The sequence below is a fragment of the Rhinichthys klamathensis genome, unplaced genomic scaffold (genome assembly GCF_029890125.1).
Source record: "Rhinichthys klamathensis goyatoka isolate OS25496 unplaced genomic scaffold, OSU_Roscu_1.1 h1tg000160l_1, whole genome shotgun sequence".
Classification (NCBI taxonomy): domain Eukaryota; kingdom Metazoa; phylum Chordata; class Actinopteri; order Cypriniformes; family Leuciscidae; genus Rhinichthys; species Rhinichthys klamathensis.
In genome coordinates, this window is record NW_026606694.1 from 855,419 (window position 1) to 873,902 (window position 18,484).

General features: G+C 40.7%; 1 protein-coding gene and 1 pseudogene across 1 annotated transcript in view; both read left to right on the forward strand.

The window, feature by feature from the left end:
- pde4ba (phosphodiesterase 4B, cAMP-specific a) overlaps positions 1-18,484 on the forward strand; it is a 232,389-nt gene that overhangs the window by 64,832 nt on the left and 149,073 nt on the right. Inside the window, exon 3 of the mRNA XM_056258836.1 lies at positions 12,010-12,248. Within this exon, the coding sequence (XP_056114811.1) occupies positions 12,010-12,248 (239 nt within the window). The remainder of the gene's footprint in view (positions 1-12,009; positions 12,249-18,484) is intronic.
- On the forward strand, positions 13,188-13,304 carry LOC130091155 (5S ribosomal RNA; annotated as a pseudogene).

The following is an 18,484-nucleotide window of genomic DNA, read 5'->3' on the forward strand; positions in this document are numbered from 1 at the left end:
CATTATTGTAGACACATGCTCAAAAGTCGATTAAAAAAGGCAACAATACCAGTCTTCCAGTATAGTACCAACTCAGTTCTGTACCTGAGGACTGTCTGACTGACATGTGGAGGCTTTCAAATCCCCAAATACTGAATAGGTTCTTTCCTTCAAAGAAAGTCAGAGAGAATCAAAAACCATATGGTCGAAGATATTTTGTTTGAGTGTCTGTGCTTTGGGTAATTTTAGTTTGAAGGAGAAAAGGTTCTCTTTAGAACACAGGGCTGTTTTATAGCTCAGAGTGATGCTGCATTAGTCTAATGAATTAAAAAAGAATGTGGTCTCGGGTGACTGCAGGCGCTGACAGCAGAGTGTTCCAAACACAGGGAATCTCAGGAGGTCACCTTGGTCATCCCTGGTCTGTCTGATTTCTCTGTCGTGCTCCTGTGCTCTCCCACAGAGTTCATTCGGGGACAAAACGCTATAATTTTTCACAAATAAAAATGAGTCACAAACAGGGCTGGGCCAATCGGCTGGATAACATCAACTTAGGAGGATACTGTCCAATCACAAAATGATTTGTTTACCGTGAGCTAATGTTTGGATCGGTCAAATGCAGATTAGTTGTCCTTTGCCTGACATCATGAGCTCATAGAGGACATCTTAATTCTGCAATAAATCTTCATATTTGGCCTTTATAGGGGGATGAATCTGAACACTGTGAACACACACACACACACACTTGTTTACTAGAGTATTATCATGTCTTCTGAAGGCATACAATATCTTTGTGAGAAACATACCAAATTAAAATCTTTGTTAAAGACCCCCTGTGGGGAAAATCAAGTTTTTAATGTTGTTTATATGTCTATGTGGTGTTTTTAATATGCTTTAAAGCCTGCCTGTAGTAAATCATTTTATTCATTAAAACTCAAATGTGATCACCAAAATGACATATTTAAAAGTTTTTTCCTTGAAAAACAAATGATCATGCATGCAATAGCTTGAATGTAACTCTACACCCTTGCCTCATTATGCAAATTAGCCCCGCCCCCATTCACCCACACCAGCTCAGAGATCCACTCGTTGATGATCACACGTTGACGTGATTTGTTAAGGTAGTTTGTGATGTCAGAAACACCAGCGATTTCAAAATGCGTTTCTGAAACTGTCTTTGGTTCACTGCAGTTTTAAGTTTGAAAATTTGCACATGGTTTGTCTTAAAGCATATTAAAAACACCACATGGACATTAACAATTATTAATTAAACATTAAAAGCTTGATTTTCACTACAGGGGGACTTTAAGACAAATGTGTTATAGACAAATGTCACAATGTCAACACCATTGCTGAGTATTTTCTCCTTTAAAGCTACAGTCCGCATTCTTTCCTCTTTGTCGCCATCTCTGTTCGAAATCTGCAATTGCGATTGTTCACGGAAATTAACAACTTTACGTGAGTTGTAACTCGGCACGGCACAGCGCGGATGAATCCAATGTTTGAGGAGAGTGTTTAGCTATAAGTCACCGCGCGGTGTGGATACTGTCATTCGCAATCACAGATTATTCTTTTGGAAGTATGACCAACATAAGAATTTTCACCGGAAAATGTCATCTGAACAAGTAAGTAACATCCACTTTTGTTCTGGTTCTGACATTGCAGTAAATCGCGCTGATTAAATCTAACTGTGACGATCTGCGGCTGGAGTGCCCGCTTGAGCCTCTGGGGGGCACTCCTTCCTAGTTTATTGTTTCCATTATGTTTTACCCTGGACTGATTATGCTTGATTTTACGCACCTGTGTTTTATTATCTTGTTTAGCGCACCTGTCTTAAGCCTGAGTTTTCCCTTGGTTCATTGCTCAGTATTGTATGTGTCTCACTGCATCCTAAGCGTTTTCCTAGTTTCCTAGCGTTTCCTTGTATTCTAGTGTTTCGGTTCCCTGATTATCTGCCTGTTCCCGGTTTCCCGTTTGCCTTATCCCTGCACGGATTTGATGTTTGTTTGGACTGCTCACCTGGTTTTGACCCCTGCCTGTTTCCTTGTACCTGTCTCTGGATTCTCCTCATAATAAAGCCTGCATTTGGATCACCTCTGTCCTTGTTCCACGTGCAGTTCATGACAGAATACTGAGCCACGACTGATCCAGCGGCTGAGAGAAACACGGACCTCGTCATGGAACCCACAGCGCAGATCGTAAGCCTCCGTCAAGGCGAACGTCCTCTCAAGGTTTTTGTGACAGATTTTTTGAAGCTCGCTTGTCAGTCCTACTTGAATGATTTCTGTTTGATGATGTTCTTTCGGGGAGGACTGTCTGAACCGCTCGGCTCTGCTATACCGTTTCCGAGTCCAAGCTGGACTCTTACTCAATATATTGACCTGGCCTTTTCCATGAGCGGTTCGCTTTTTACTGTGGATTTTTTGGAACTTTTCCTTCACAAAAGACCAGACGATTCGCCACTTTACAAGGTACCCACTGAATCCACGCATCAATTGTCTCCCGGCGAACCCGTGCTTCACTTCAGCCCTGCCGAGACCGCGCTCCACAAGCCTGCAATTCACGTCTGTCCAGCCGAACCCGCGCTTCACGTGAGCCAAGTTGAGCCTGCTTTTCACGACATGCCTGAGCTTCTTCCCGCCGAGACCGACATGCCTGAGTTTCTGTCTTCCGAGCCCGCGGTTCACGAGTCAAGTGAGCCGAGTGCCGAGTCAAGTGAGCCGAGTGCCGAGTCAAGTGAGCCGAGTGCCGAGTCAAGTGAGCCGCGTGCCGAGTCAAGTGCCAAGTCAAGTGAGTCAAGTGCCAAGTCAAGTGAGTCAAGTGCCAAGTCAAGTGAATCAAGTGCCGTGTTAAGTGAATCGAGTGAGTCAAGTGCCCAGTCAAGTGAGTCAAGTGCCAAGTCAAGTGAATCAAGTGCCGTGTCAAGTGAATCGAGTGAGTCAAGTGCCCAGTCAAGTGAGTCAAGTGCCAAGTCAAGTGAATCAAGTGCCGTGTCAAGTGAATCGAGTGAGTCAAGTGCCAAGTCAAGTGAGTCAAGAGCCGAGTCAAGTGAGTCTAGTGCCGAGTCAAGTGCCGAATCTTACCAAGTGAGTGAATCTAGCCAAGTGAGAGATTCAAGCCCAGTGAAGCGCCGTCGCAGAAGGAAGAGGAGGACTCGTTTGGCTCGCCAGGCTCCGGAGGGCGTTCCCAGATGCCTCGCCCTGCCGGCCCCGCCTCTGCGCCTCGCCCTGCCGGCCCCGCCTCTGCGCCTCGCCCTGCCGGCCCCGTCTCTGCGCCTCGCCCTGCCTGCGCCCTTCAAGCTCCGGGAGGTCTTTCCTGAACCCGTTTACCACCTGGAGGTTTCTCCCGTGGATTTCCCCAAGTATTTTTTTGGGGGGGGCAGGAGGTACCCTGTGAGGGTCATGGCGTCGACGTCGACATGGACCTCACCCTCGTCCGAGTGTGCTCCGCCCTGGCTCCCTTCCGAGTGTGCTCCGCCCTGGCTCCCTTCCGTGTGTGCTCCGCCCTGGCTCCCTTCTGAGTGTGCTCCGCCCTGGCTCCCTTCCGAGTGTGCTCCGCCCTGGCTCCCTTCCGAGTGTGCTCCGCCCTGGTCACCGGCCGAGTCTGGTCCGCCCAAGCTCTGTGGCCCAGGCCCGCCTGGGCTACTTCCTGGTCCCGTTCCCCTGCACGGGCCTGGCCCTCCATCCCAGCCCCCGTTTACCTCCCCCCGGAGCTCTTTGGAGCATCTGGAAGCCGCTCCTTTGAGGGGGGGCTATGTGACGATCTGCGGCTGGAGTGCCCGCTTGAGCCTCTGGGGGGCACTCCTTCCTAGTTTATTGTTTCCATTATGTTTTACCCTGGACTGATTATGCTTGATTTTACGCACCTGTGTTTTATTATCTTGTTTAGCGCACCTGTCTTAAGCCTGAGTTTTCCCTTGGTTCATTGCTCAGTATTGTATGTGTCTCACTGCATCCTAAGCGTTTTCCTAGTTTCCTAGCGTTTCCTTGTATTCTAGTGTTTCGGTTCCCTGATTATCTGCCTGTTCCCGGTTTCCCGTTTGCCTTATCCCTGCACGGATTTGATGTTTGTTTGGACTGCTCACCTGGTTTTGACCCCTGCCTGTTTCCTTGTACCTGTCTCTGGATTCTCCTCATAATAAAGCCTGCATTTGGATCACCTCTGTCCTTGTTCCACGTGCAGTTCATGACACTAACAATCGCTTATCATATCACTTAAAACCGTGCAAATTATACTTTGTTCTCAAATTGTTAATGTTAACAACGTCAGCATTGCGTGACTACATGTAATGTCCTTCCGATATGTATCCTTGTTTTCGCATGGGCCCGGTTGCTCTTTTTTTCTGTAGCCACTCCGAAGTCCAAACGAAGTCTTTTGCATTTTACAACGGGTGAATCTGTTGTCACTGGTGATTGTCGTTTGAACCTTTCTGGATCTGCCATCAAATTGATAAGTTTAATTATATCAAGTGCTGTGAGAAAAGGCTATAAATCTCCACCTCCAACATCCTCACACGCAATATAGCCGACTAGCCGAGACTCCTCCTTTATGTGTACAGATGTGACGTAATGACGCAAAGACAAGCTCGAATCTCCCGTGGAAATCCACCAGTACCACTGGAATTAAAAACATTATTACAAGCTTACCGTTTTGAATCGAGCTAAGGCAAGCAGATAGTTTTAAACACTGGCTGGTTATGTATTTTCTCAAAAATGTATTTTGGATAATTTTTAACCCAAAAAAAGCTACGGACTGCAGCTTTAAACTGCAGTAAAAAAAAAAGACAGTCTCAAAAACATGGTTTGAAATCGTATGTGTTTCTTACATCACAAACTACCTTGTAACTAATCTCCTCAACGTGCGAGCGGGCTTTTGCATATCATTTACAGTGCTGCGAAGCAGCAAGAGAAGCCAGGTTATCCCGGTATATTTTTCTGTTGATATGAAAAATTGTATGCATTTAGCAATAGTGGGTGAATTATGTATATGATGTATATTATGATGTTATGATGAACTATATATGCCTTTCTCCACTGATGTTCTAAGTTGTTCAACGCATTTCTAAGGATGCTGATTTTTAGAAGGCAGCTGTCTGGCTCGGAGATGGCGAATGGGAGCATGGTTTGTGTAACATTGTGCAAAGTTTACAGTAAAGTTGAGCGAGCTTATGTGAGTGAGTGGAGGTGAGGCTAATTTGCATATTCATGGTGCAGGTATATTAAATGAAGCTATAGGGTGTAGAGTTACATTCAAAATATTTTAAGGCTTGAATAATTTTTTTTTAAATATGTAATTTTGAAGATCCAAATTATTGACTACAGGGGGACTTTAACTGAAAATCTTACCTTTCAGAGAGCTGATTACACCACTACAACTGGATCAACTTGAATCATTCAGATTTATGAATAAATTAAAATGAATCAGGTTGATCGTGGCGGGTCAACTGATTCACTGAACAGATCTGACTCAAACGAATGATTTATTCACAAAACAAACATCGCTACATTGCTCATGAAAACACTTAAGTAGAGATAGACTGGATGTGAAGTTTTTCATTGAATAATGGGCTAAAGTCAGCATGAAATGGAAGTTGTGATAGTATATTCTTCTCTACTTTGATGTATATCTGAGTGAAATGGTTTCTCGAATGAGAAAAAATGTTGGGTGGGATCAATTAAAAATCTATGTACTATTGCTGTGATCTAATCACTGCGATGTGGGTGACTGGCAGGGTTATTATCATTAACTAAAACTATACAGACAAAAAGTAATTTAAAATATTAACAAAACTATAGTATCTTAAAGATACTAAAGGTGTGTTCACCGAATATTCCGACTTGTAAAAACAATTCATGTCCTCGTAGAACATGTAATTGTAAACTCAGAATTTTAAGAGAGCTCTGACTTGTACCACATGATCGCTTGAAAAGTCTCTGTAACATCTGTCTTTCTATAGTCACCTCTAGCCAGTAGACGTCTTGTCAGAAAGAACAGACCAAACCTTGAATAAATATCCATATATGTCTGTGCTGAAAGTTGAACTTTTCTGCTGTGTCCCTGTCAGAGTGTTTTTGAGTGTCAGCATGATTCATTCACCCAGGATGTGATAGGATAGCAAATTGTTCCCAGAAATCAAAGTGAATATTGCATTTAAGGACTAAAGCAGCAAAAAAAAAAAAAAAAAAGCACATGAAAGTCCCTGCTAAAGGAACTACATTAGGAGTAGTTTTGTTTACAGTCTTTAAAAAAAATGTAGGGTTCTACAGCAGGGTTGTGGAGAGTAAGACTTATACAGATATTTCTACAATTTGACCACGTATGGAGATCTGATTGGCCGGCGGTAATGCAGTTTCTATTAGGTTGGGGCATCATTTGGCCTCCTTGTGCTCTGTTTTCAGATGAAACCTTCCCCTTGAATTTGTTCTAGTAAAGAGAGTGTGTAGGAGTGCTTTTTTGTCTTAGCATCTAGATACTAGAGCTCTGCAGCTCTGACTGTTTAGATGAGAATTTTAGCAGATGCTGTCCACAATGTTCCTCTTCATAACATGGAGCTCTTTTCACTTCTGAGAGTTTTTCTCATGGTCCCTGACAGATTATGCAGAAATACTCTTCTTCTTTTCTCAGCTGTACTGATGATATCAGTTGCTGGCAAGTTTCCTTTGCTTTCTAGCCAGTGTTGGTCTGCTATCAAACACCTTCAGCTGCCCACGTATCTTCCCATCACACTCACTATCACTGTGTTGGCAAGGAGGAGGCAAGGGATGTAGTGCCTCCTTAAAACAATTGGATTAAAAAACAATCCACAGTACAAAAATAAAACAATGCAAATATTATGGAATATGGCATTAAAAGTGGCATATAAATTGATCCTTGTTCAGTTAATTATCTACAGTGGACAATGAAACTGAAACACTGGCCAATATGGGCTGCATCTGAAAACTTAGGAGGACGCATTTCAAGGTAGGAAGGCATCAAGGCACATCTGAATCCAGTGTTAGCTTCACTTCCTGTCTCCTGAGATATCTTCATCTGATTGATTTTTGAAGGCAGCATAGATGAATCCTTCGCTGTCTTTGATATCCCACAACCCTATGCGTTCCATTTGGTGACAGTTGAGCTAGAAAAAGAAAGATGGCATCTGAGAGTTACGGTTGCTGGCCAGTTTTTACTACTGGTCAGTAAATCCCTACTTCAGTATTTAAATATTTGTTTAGTTCTCACCAAAGCTCACTCTAATTTTCTGTAAATCATTAAACTGTTACTCTGCCCCAGAAGTCTGTTCAAAATCAGTTTTGTGACGTACCTTTGTGTGCACATGCTGCCTGCAGAGTAATTGCCTATAAGACAGCTAGGCAACTAGTCAGCTGCCTAAGTTTTCGGATACAGCCATAATGTTGGAGTTTTCATATGCTTGGTGGCCAATCTTCACTAATTTTACATTCCATCAGTAGAGCAGAGTGTGAAGGTTGAATTAGCAGAGCTATGGCACAGCTGTAAAATATTGCAATCGACACAACATAATTAGGAGACATATCAGAGTTTAAAAGTGGACAAATTGTTGGTGCGCGTCTCGCTGACTCTTCTGTGACCAGGACAGCAAGTCTATGGCCCTGTCCCAAATGGCGCACTTCATGCGGACTCTCGGTCTCGTGGACTTAAACTGCGCGTGCTCGCCGAGTCTACGAGTCCGTAGGCCGTCCCATTTAGCATTTTAACGCTCTGAAGTGTGCTCAGCAGCGCCCCCTTTGTACCCTTGAAGTGGTCTTCCGCGAAGCCCCCATAGATACAGGCTCCACGCACTTTAACTACCCAGGAATCCTTGCGAAAGGCCAATCAGACAACGGATGGGAGGAGATTTCGCTCACGGACAATTGTTAACATGGCTGAGAAGAAAATGTTTAAGTGTAATTATCATTACGGTTTTTATGACAAGTTTATTCAAACATTATGATCATCGACCAGTGGTTGATGTCTCAAACATATAGGCTAATAATAGCGAGCTGAATAATACGATCGCATTATGATTCATTAAATAAATAGAACAGAATGTTAGGGCTTTACTGAGTCATATGTAAACACAAGAACAATAGGCAGCATATTTCCCCGAACCTGTAGCTCCTGTCCATAACAACAACCAGACCGTCTTCCTGTTTCCGGCGTGACGATCGAGTCTGTCCCAAAAATACCTCTCAATGCGCCCTCGCGGACTCGCGCTAAGGGCCCTATAGGTCTGCACTACATGACGTCACCGAAGTGTGGACTCTGAGGAAGTCCACAAGTCCGGAGTGTGCCATTTGGGACAGGGCCTTTGTGGTGTATCGAGAGCTATGGTATTCTGTCAGCATACCACCACGTTGGATGAACCACATCCAACAGGAGTAACTGTCGATGCAAGATGAAGCTGTCTGAAAGGGATGTTCGGGTACTAACCCTGATTGCATCCAAAACACACAGACAGACACACAGCTGCCCAAATCATTGCAGAATTAAATGCGCACCTTGCCTCCCCTGTTTCCACCAAAAGTGGTCAATTGGAGCTCCATTTGTTTGTTTGACTACAGGTCGTGTGTATGTTTGATTTTGTGTGCTCCTTTTGAGGATGACTAAATTGAAAGAAGCATTTGCTTCAAACTTACAGTCTGGTAAGGTAATGGGAAATGTATTTACAACGACTACAGCATCAATCAATGCAAAGTATTTCTCATATCTCAGATCTGTGGGGGACTTTTATTTTTATTTTGTTTGTTTCTATTCCTTTTCCTTACAAAACGTACAATGGAAGTATCATAGTAAGATGTTGTTTTTAGGGTGGTAGAACTTTGCTAACCAGTATGCATTTATCATGGATTTTCATGGCACTCCAAAATACCTAAAACAATACCACGTCCAAAAAACACAACAGTACCATATTACTTTTTTTTGCTTGTTTGTTAGTGTTGTAACACGATTGAATATATAAGACTGAAGATTTATCTGACTCGCCTTAAAGGATTAGTTCACTTTTAAAAAAAACTTTTGCTGATAATTTACTCACCCCCATGTCATCCAAGATGTCCATGTCTTTCTTTCTTCAGTCGAAAAGAAAGTAATGTTTTTGATGAAAACATTCCAGGATTTTTCTCCATATAATGGACTTCAATGGTAGCCAAACGGTTCAAGGTCTAAATGACCGTTTCAGTGCAGCTTCAAAGGACTTTAAACGATACCAGACGATGAATAAGGGTCTTATCTAGCGAAAAGATCTGTCATTTCAAAAATAAATAAAAAAGTTAAAGTGTTATAGGCACAAATGCTCGCCTTGCGAACTCTCCTGTTCTTAGGGCTGGGCGATATGACCAAAATCTCATATCACGATAGAAGTCATCTCATATCCCGATAACGATATATATCACGATATACTGTAAAACATCAAATAATAGCCCGGGCTTTTATTTTCCCAAATCGCCGAACTGCACCGGCTTGTATTTGAGGCAGGCGTCTATGAGACAGGCCTTTCATTTAGTGTAGGCCTAGAGATAACGAAGATTACGTTTTATTTATAAATGTGTTTAACAAATCCGTTAATCTAAGAATTAGCCTAGGCTACTTTATTATGTCTAAAGGGGGTCGCTCACCGGACGAGAAGCGCGCGCGCCGTGTCTATAGCAACTCGAGGTATCGCACACCGGACGCGCGCTGTCAGTTTATGGCCAGCAAATTGTTATGTTTAAGGACATTATGGAATTAAGATCATGTCTGTACTATGTTATGATAGTACTGTACAATTAAATACAATCGTTGCTTAGTCTGCAGTCTGAACACTTTACCTCAGAGCGTCCGTTAACTGAATGAATTTGGAATATCACCTGAAAATCCGATAACAGCATCAATTTGAATTCAACCAGCTGATTTCTGTAAATGAATGTACAACTAAATGTATGTTGCAGCACAGGGTGAAGTCAGTATATACATAACGATAATTGTACATTTAATATAACCATAGCTTTTAGATTATTGGCAGAATTTAAAAAAACGAAACGATGTGACAGCCATGGGCTGAACAATACATTACTGGTAATATCCATCGAGCCTATGAACTTGTTGCCCGAAACACATCAACAAGAAAGAATGAAGGCTATACCCTGTAAAACGATCTCCTTCTCTCTCCGGCCTCCGCTAACTCTGCTTGCGCTAACAACTCCGCCCAGATGCGCGCAATCTGCACCACAGAACTGGTTTAAACAGACGATCTGACGGGTTTTAGAAGATTAAATACAAACCGAAACTAAAAAACAGACTAGGCCTCTATTTGAGACTGGCGTTTATTTATCCAAACCACCCTAAAATGGTCAATACAACAAATAGAAAGTTAACCAAACCATCTAGCCCCTCGTTTAGGAACGAGCTCCTCGGTTTGTTCTGGCTGGTTCTTCTCCTGCTCGGAAACACCCGGTTCTGTCACCCCTTCATTCATGCTGTTATTCACGTTTCTGCCTGCATCCCCATGGTGGCGTGAAAGATCGCAGTCATCCAAATTTTTGCCGTAAACAATGTTTTTTTGCGACACCACGATATAAACGATATGGCATAATATGAAACGATAGGCTTTTTATATCGTCCATCCGATATATATCGTCATATCGCACAGTCCTACCTGTTCTTCTTCTTCTTCTTTGGGCTTATTGGCGGTTCGCATTCTTAAAAAGAGCATTACCGCCATCTACTGTAGGTAATAGATCAGAGACAATTTCACAACTCCCAGAACAATCAGGACTCGTGCTTTCAATGTTGCTGCTGTTCAGCTCCTCCATCTACAGCCAAAGTCCCTCATCTTCCAGAGCGGGATACTGATACTAAAAACACTAATAGCCTATCTACTGTATATTCTATAGATCAAATTTGTTCTATTTAAAAACTTTATTATTAACCTACCCCCCTCTACTGAGTTTAAAACCATTTTTAATGTTAATTGTTGATTATCTTTAATCTCAAATTCTTCAATTATCTTACTTCTTTCTTCAGAATATTTATTACACTTGACTTAATAAGTACATGCTCCACTGTTTCTCTGATTCCACACCAATCACATAATCCTGTAGGATGTTTTCCTATTATTTGCATTGTTGAATTAAGTCCTGTATGTCCCAGTCTTAATCTAGAAATAATACAGTCTTCTTTCCTTCTCCCACTTGAATTCCTTCCTCTACCTACCAATGGTTGTATTAAATGTAAATGTCTCCCTGTTTCCTCATTATCCCAATACGATTGCCAATTTTTATTTATCTCCCGTTTAATTATTGAACTCTCCTGTTCGAACTCGTTCATCAAAATGAACAAATCTTTTTTCGAGTCAATGACTCGAAAAAAGATTTGTTCATTTTGATGAACGAGTCAATGACTCGAAAAAAGATTCGTTCATTTTGATGTACGAGTTCGAACAGGAGAGTTCGCAAGGCGAGCATTTGTGCCTATAACAATTTAACTTTTTTATTTATTTTTGAAATGACAGATCGTTTCTCTAGTCTAGATAAGACCCTTATTCATCGTCTGGTATCGTTTAAAGCCCTTTGAAGCTGAACTGAAACGGTCATTTAGACCTTGAACCGTTTGGCTACCATTGAAGTCCATTATATGGAGAAAAATCCTGGAATGTTTTCATCAAAAACATTAATTTCTTTTCGACTGAAGAAAGAAAGACATGGACATCTTGGATGACATGGGGGTGAGTAAATTATCAGCAAAAGTTTTTTTAAAAAGTGAACTAATCCTTTAACCAAATGTGAAATATTAATTGCAGCTATTTTCTGTTTTATTTAGATTCTTTCCACATTTAGAACTTATGTGTTTGTAGAGCATACTTCTATTAAATGTAATTTTATGTACAGTCTTTACAAGAAAGATTTAAATTGAATGTTAAGTGAAAGGCGATGATGCCCTCTAGTGGTATGAAATACTTTCCCACGTCTGCTCAAGTTATTGCCATACTATTCAGTTTCAGTTCTACTGAAAGGAATCCCCATCTTTACCCTCTCCTTTCACCCTCTCTTTCTCCAGGACAGCAAAGAGCCTCCGGACTGCAGACTAAGTGAATCTTTCACCTCTACTGGTTGCACGCTGGGTGTAGACCTGCACAGGAGGAGGCGCCGGTTCTCTGGGAACCTACAGTTGCCTCCTTTATCATGGCGGCAGATGGAGAGGTCACGCAGTCCGGATGACGAGTTCATGGCAAGACCAACTACCCTGCCCTTCATCGCACCCCCTCGCATTGACATCACACCTGTGGACTCTGAATGGTGAGTCCATCTCAATCAGCTCCTATCATTGCTCCTCTAATTTCAGAAATCTGATTCTCTTAAAAATCATGTGTGTAAAATGTCTGATGTTAGGGAACTTTCTCCAATCCCGGTTTAAAACAGTGTTTCTGTGGCACTTTGAGCTTGACAGTTGAAATGTTTGGGAAACAATCATTCATTCTTTTGGCATAGATTATATAAGCTTTATATTATATAAGCCTATATAATATAGGCTACACTAGCGTTCAAAAGTTTGGGATTAGTAAAAAGTTTTTAGTCTTTTATGCTTACCAAAGCTGCAGTTATTTGACCAAAGATACAGTAGAAATCTGTCAAATATTAGTACAATTTGAAACAACCATTTTCTTTTTTTTTTTAAATATATTTAAAAATGTATACTTGTGATGACAGCTGAATTTTTAGCATCATTACTCCAGTCTTTAGTGTCACATTATCCTTCAGAAATCATTATAATATGCTGATTTAGTGCTTAAGAAACATTTATTATTACTATTATTATTGTGCTGTTTAATAATTGTGTGGTACACTTTTTTTTTGCAATCTTTCATGAATAGAAAGCAATTTGATGCATCCTTGATGAATTAAAGGATTTATAGAAAAATCTTACTGACCCCAAACGTTTATAGTGCACGTTACTTATATAAGCATTAAAAAAGGTCATGTCAGGTGCCCTCGAACCCTATTAGCTTTACAAGTCGGGGTGTTGTAGAATTAACAACAATACAGTCTGCATAGCCCTTAGTGTCACTATTTAGTCATCTGTTTTTTTAGTTTCATTTTCGTGGACTTTTAATTTGCTTGTCATTACTTCCTGTTGTCTTTGTTCATATTTCCCACCACTTGTTTGTTACCATGGATATTCATTTAATCATCACAGCGGTTCATATTTGAATTTGTTATTATTGTATAGTCAGTATTGCCAGCAGCCATATCACCCTGTAACCCAAGACTGGTTGCCCACTGAAGCTAAGCGGGGCTGAGCCTGGTTAGTACCTGGATGGGAGACCTTCTGGGAAAACCAGGTTGCTGCTGGAAGAGGTGTTAGTGAGGCCAGCAGGGGGTGCTCACCCTGTGGTCTGTGTGGGTCCTAACGCCCCAGTATAGTGACAGGGACACTATACTGTCAAAGAGCACCGTCCTTCGGATGAGACGTTAAACCGAGGCCCTGACTCTCTGTGGTCATTAAAAATCCCAGGATGTCTTTCGAAAGAGTAGGGGTGTAACCCTGGCATCCTGGCCAAATTTGCCCAGTGGCCTCTGTCCATCGTGGCCACCTAATCATCCCTATATACTAATTGGCTTTATCACTCTGTCTCCTCTCCACCAGTAAGCTGGTGTGTGGTGGGCGTTCTGGCGCAATATGGCTGCCGTCGCATCATCCAAGTGGATGCTGCACATTGGTGGTGGTTGAGGAGATTCCCCCTTTTATGTGAAGCGCTTTGAGTGCCTAGAAAAGCGCTATATAAATGTAATGAATTATTATAGTTCCTGTGTAGTCCAGTTCATTGTCGGTTATTGTTTGGGTGTAGATGCACTGTTAATTGCGTTGGATTATTTTCTCATTAAAACTCATTCGTTTTGAATTTCTTGACTCATCTTTGGAATTTAAAAAACTGTGACTCTTAGATGAAACCAGTTGAAAAGAATGTATAAAAACTCATTATTTTTTGTTTTGGCAGTTTCTTTTGCTTTCTGGTCTGTAAATTATTCATAACCTTATAAAATATCTTGAGAGGAGTTGTGCTCATTCTTATGACAGCTCTCAATATCAAAAGTTTCGAGTATATGAAGGCTTGTGCTGTATATACATTTAAACATTTGTTGCCAGTCAATCACTGCATTGCCGTTGGACATTTTACAACATTAGCACTGTTATTTTCCTGTTTGTTAATGTGAAGTTGCTTTGAAACAATCTATTGTACAAAGCACTGTCTAATAAATGTCTTGACTTGGCTTAACTTGCTGATCAAGTTTTCGACTATGGATCATGGAATGGATCATACACATAAATATTTTCAGAAAACCAAATTTGCCAGATAAGAATTATCATTAGAATGGTGCAGAAATTGCACATTTAAAATAATGGTATTTAATTGCACTGGCATTTAATTTGTACAAATATTTTTCTTCAATAAAACATAGATGCAGTCAGTGGCTGTTTTGGTTTATGTGACTGTTGCTTCACGCATTCTCATCCCAAGGTGTCATAAACTGACGCTTTTGACATTTCGTCTAAATCCAACGCACATGGCACCCTTTAGCGTCAACATAGTTATGGGTAGGTTTAGGTCTGGGGTAGGGTTAGGCTTAGACCACTAGGAGGCGCCTTCTGGCCCAGATATATATCTGCGTCTCATATTGACGCTAAAGGGTGCCATGTGCGTTGGATTTAGACGAAATGTCAAAAGCGTCAGTTTATGACGCCTTGGGATGAGAACGGGCTCGTTGCTTTAGTAGCTGTTTCTGAAGTTGATTCTCAATTTTTTTCAGTGTCTTACAATGTTCCCTGACAACATTCAGATTTGAATGATATGAATAGTATTGAACTAGTTGCTGTAGATGTGGAGAAATGTCTGGAAAGCTGGTAAATAGTAGCCCTACACATATTACAGCACATTGAATAATTAGAAATCTCCTTAAATGGCTTGTTTGGTCTTAACAGCTTTACATATAGTCTAAAATTATGTAAATCTCAAACTGCGCATGATGGGAGATGAACTATATCAATTTTGCTTGCAGCACACTGGTGATTTAAGCTGCAGCTGCTCAGTGTTGTTGCCATGAGGAGAGGGAAATCTGTCTAGTTGCAGTTGGCTACACAGCAACAGCTGGTTTATAATCATCAATCAATCATTCATCAATCAATTTGTCTGGTAAAAAGACGTGATTTGACATCAAAGTTGCAATAGTTTGATCACCCCAAAGCAAATGCACTATGAGACCCAAAAACTTTTGTGTGTAGATACTTATAGTACTTGATCAATTTTGTGGGGTTTCTGCCTAAAAATATATTTTTTTCTTTATGCATTGATGCATTTGATAAATGTTTACCATTAGATGACATTTATTACGTTTGTAGTTGTTATCGTTTGCCAGTGGAGGGCAGCATTGAGACTAAAATACATCATGCCACCTATGTTTCTGTGTGACACCTGGGGTGCTTCTCATTTCTTATTTGTGCATCCTCGTTTCCTTTCCTCGCTTCCTTTCCTCGCGTCTCAGCTCCACCCCCTGTAGGACGCGAGGGAAGGCTGCAAGGGAAAAAAACGAGGACGGAGGAATTGAATGAAAGCTTTTTTAATACATTGGAATACTTGATCACTCGAGCGTCACTTCACTGCGTCATCGGCAGTGCTCAAAGGATCTGCCCTTATGTTGTTAAAGTTTGTTTATTTAAGAAATTCATAATAAATAATAATAAAGCAAGATACCTTGTTGAAATATGTGAGTTGTGTGGTTTATGTAAACTACAAAAGTAAAGTATAAATTCAAATGATTGTGACAGATGTGAAGGGGGAGGAGAATTGATACGTGCGTCATGTTTAGTCGATAAAACTCTTCCGCAAAGGGTACACCTGTGTATCCTCGCTCATAGCTCCTCTGGAAGCCTCCTCACTCCTCGATCCTCGCCTCCTCGCGGTGCAATTAGAGAATTGAGATGTCCTTCAAGATGGCTGAGCTCGATTGGTTTCCGGGTCATAGGATGGAGGACGGAGGAGCGAGGAGACGAGGAGGGATATTGAGAAGCACCCCTGGTTTAGTAGTCCTCGTGAATATTCATCCGTCTGCCCCCATCCAAAAACACTACAGACCCATACAATTAATCAATGTAGGCCATTTGGTTGCATGCCTTTTTCAAATGTATAGCAAATTGAGGTTATTCTGGATGTTTGTCTCAGAATGTTTATTTTAAGGAATAGTTCATCTAGCAACACAAGAGGTGAATGATCTATATAGTAGGTGCATTTTCTTTTGAGGATATTTTCAGTGAATTGTTGATCAGGATAACACAACATCTTACTGGATTATCATTAAAAAATTACTTACATTTCAGTCTGTTTGTCACACAAATATATTGTATGACAAGTTATACGGGCCATTTTTATGATACTTTAATGCTGCTTTTTGTTGTTGTTGCCATTTTGGCTCGAGTCATGGGAAAGCTGGCCAGATTTTTTCATATTTTGTGTTCCAAAGTAAGTCAATTGAGTTTATAACAATATGAGAGTAATAATTAGTTTTCAGTTTTCATCTGTTGGTGAACTGTTCTTTTAAAGTGAGATTTAAAGTGAGATTGTCACAGTCTAAATGCTTTAGACAGTATTGATGGCACTGCAGCATATGTGAGCCACAAAAATATATTAGTCCCTTTTTAAATTCTATACAGGTTCATATGTAAGCATGAACCTGTGCAGAAGCTGTGTAACCACACACACACACACACACACACACCCTGGAAAGCATTCATTATTTTCCTGCTATCTCACACTCATGCATTTCTGCTCTTGTTAGAGCTGTCTGTTTGATGTGTGTGTCAGGAGAAATGGGAGACAAGGTTTAGGGAAAGTGCTATATTTGGAGCACAATTATTTTTCTGCTGACGTGACTCCGATGCAGATTGATTTGGGCGCTCCCAGGTGGCTTGTGGGATAGCTTTATGGGCCAGGCATAAGCAATGATGCTGGAGGACAAGACACTACAGGGCACTGAGCTGTCTTCCGAATGAATTCATCAGTGACTTCACCCACTTTCTCAGGATCGAGCACTCTTTTATGTGCGTGTGTTCATGAGAGAAGAGAAAAAAAATTCTGACATCACGTCACAGATTCATTCAGAAATGCAATTATAGAAGACTCCAGGGCAGATCTCCTCACGCTCTTGGTCTGGGTCAGGTCGAGGTCTGTGCGTCCTAATCTGTCGCTTCCTGTACTATGAATGACTGGATGATGTAAGAACACGTCTGTCTTTGTAAAGTTTAGTCAATTGTCTTAAAGCAATATTTAATATACTGACCCTCATGTTGTGTGAAACCTGCATGACTGTGTTGTCAGAGGAACACAAAAGGAGAAGTTTAGCAGAATGTTGAAGCTACTCTTCTAATGACTATAATAATGGTTACATTAATGTAAACACCTTTACAAAAGTATCATTCACCCCAAAATGAAAATTACTCACTCTCACTGTCATTTTAAATCTGTATGATTTTTTTCTTTCATTTTCTTCTTTGGAACACAATAGACTTTTTTTCCTGAAAAATTCAGAAAAGAAATTCAGAAATTCGATTAAATTTTTTTTGAAAAATTTCTCAGTGTTGTTGTTTTTTCCCCATACAATGAAATCAATGGCATATAGATATTTTATATTGGCCAATATGTTGATTATATGCTCTAAAACTTTAAAATATTACCAGTTAATAAATAACATTTAAAGAAATAATTTATCTTTATTGGTTCATCTCTAGACCTTTTTCTAAATAGTTTTCTCTGTGCTCCATAATAGAAGAATAATTTTATGGGTTTGAAAGACAAGGGTCAGTAAATGATTAAAACATTCTGTGTACATTTGTGTCAGTGTTGTACCATATTTTGGGGAAAAATATGTACCCACCAGTGTACCCAGTAAGTCTGACAAAATCTCCTTTGGGGGCATCCTCATTGGTTAAAATGGTATAAAAATACATTTTACAAATACAAATGTTTTCTTTTATGGTTATGGGTGAGGTTATAATATTTATAACTAGCTATAAATTAAAACAATGGAAGTCTATGGAATGTACCCATTTAGATAGCGAAGTCAATTGTGTGTGTTCTTTCCCAGTCTGTTATGTTCTCATTTCTCAGTGGCCTTTCTTGCGAAAGATTAGAATTGTCTTTCTCAAAGGTTTTTTGATTTTGTCTGGTGTCTTTCTAAGCTTTTGGTGAAGGATTTTGAGACATCTTTCATATTACACTTCACCTGAAAATGGTAGAGGAGCCATCAGACGAGAGTCAGGATGAAGGATGGCTGGGACTCACTTGCTCGCTCACTCACTCACCTGCTGTATCATTAGAACTTGATCATACCACTGGTCATAGTCACACATATTGTGTGTGTGCAAATAATTTTGTTGGATTACTTTGTCATCAAGTTTTTGACTTTCAAGCTCGATTTGTGCTTAGAGACCATGTAATGGAGGCAGGCTGGGGAGTGGGACTGAGTAGGCCTACTACAGTAAT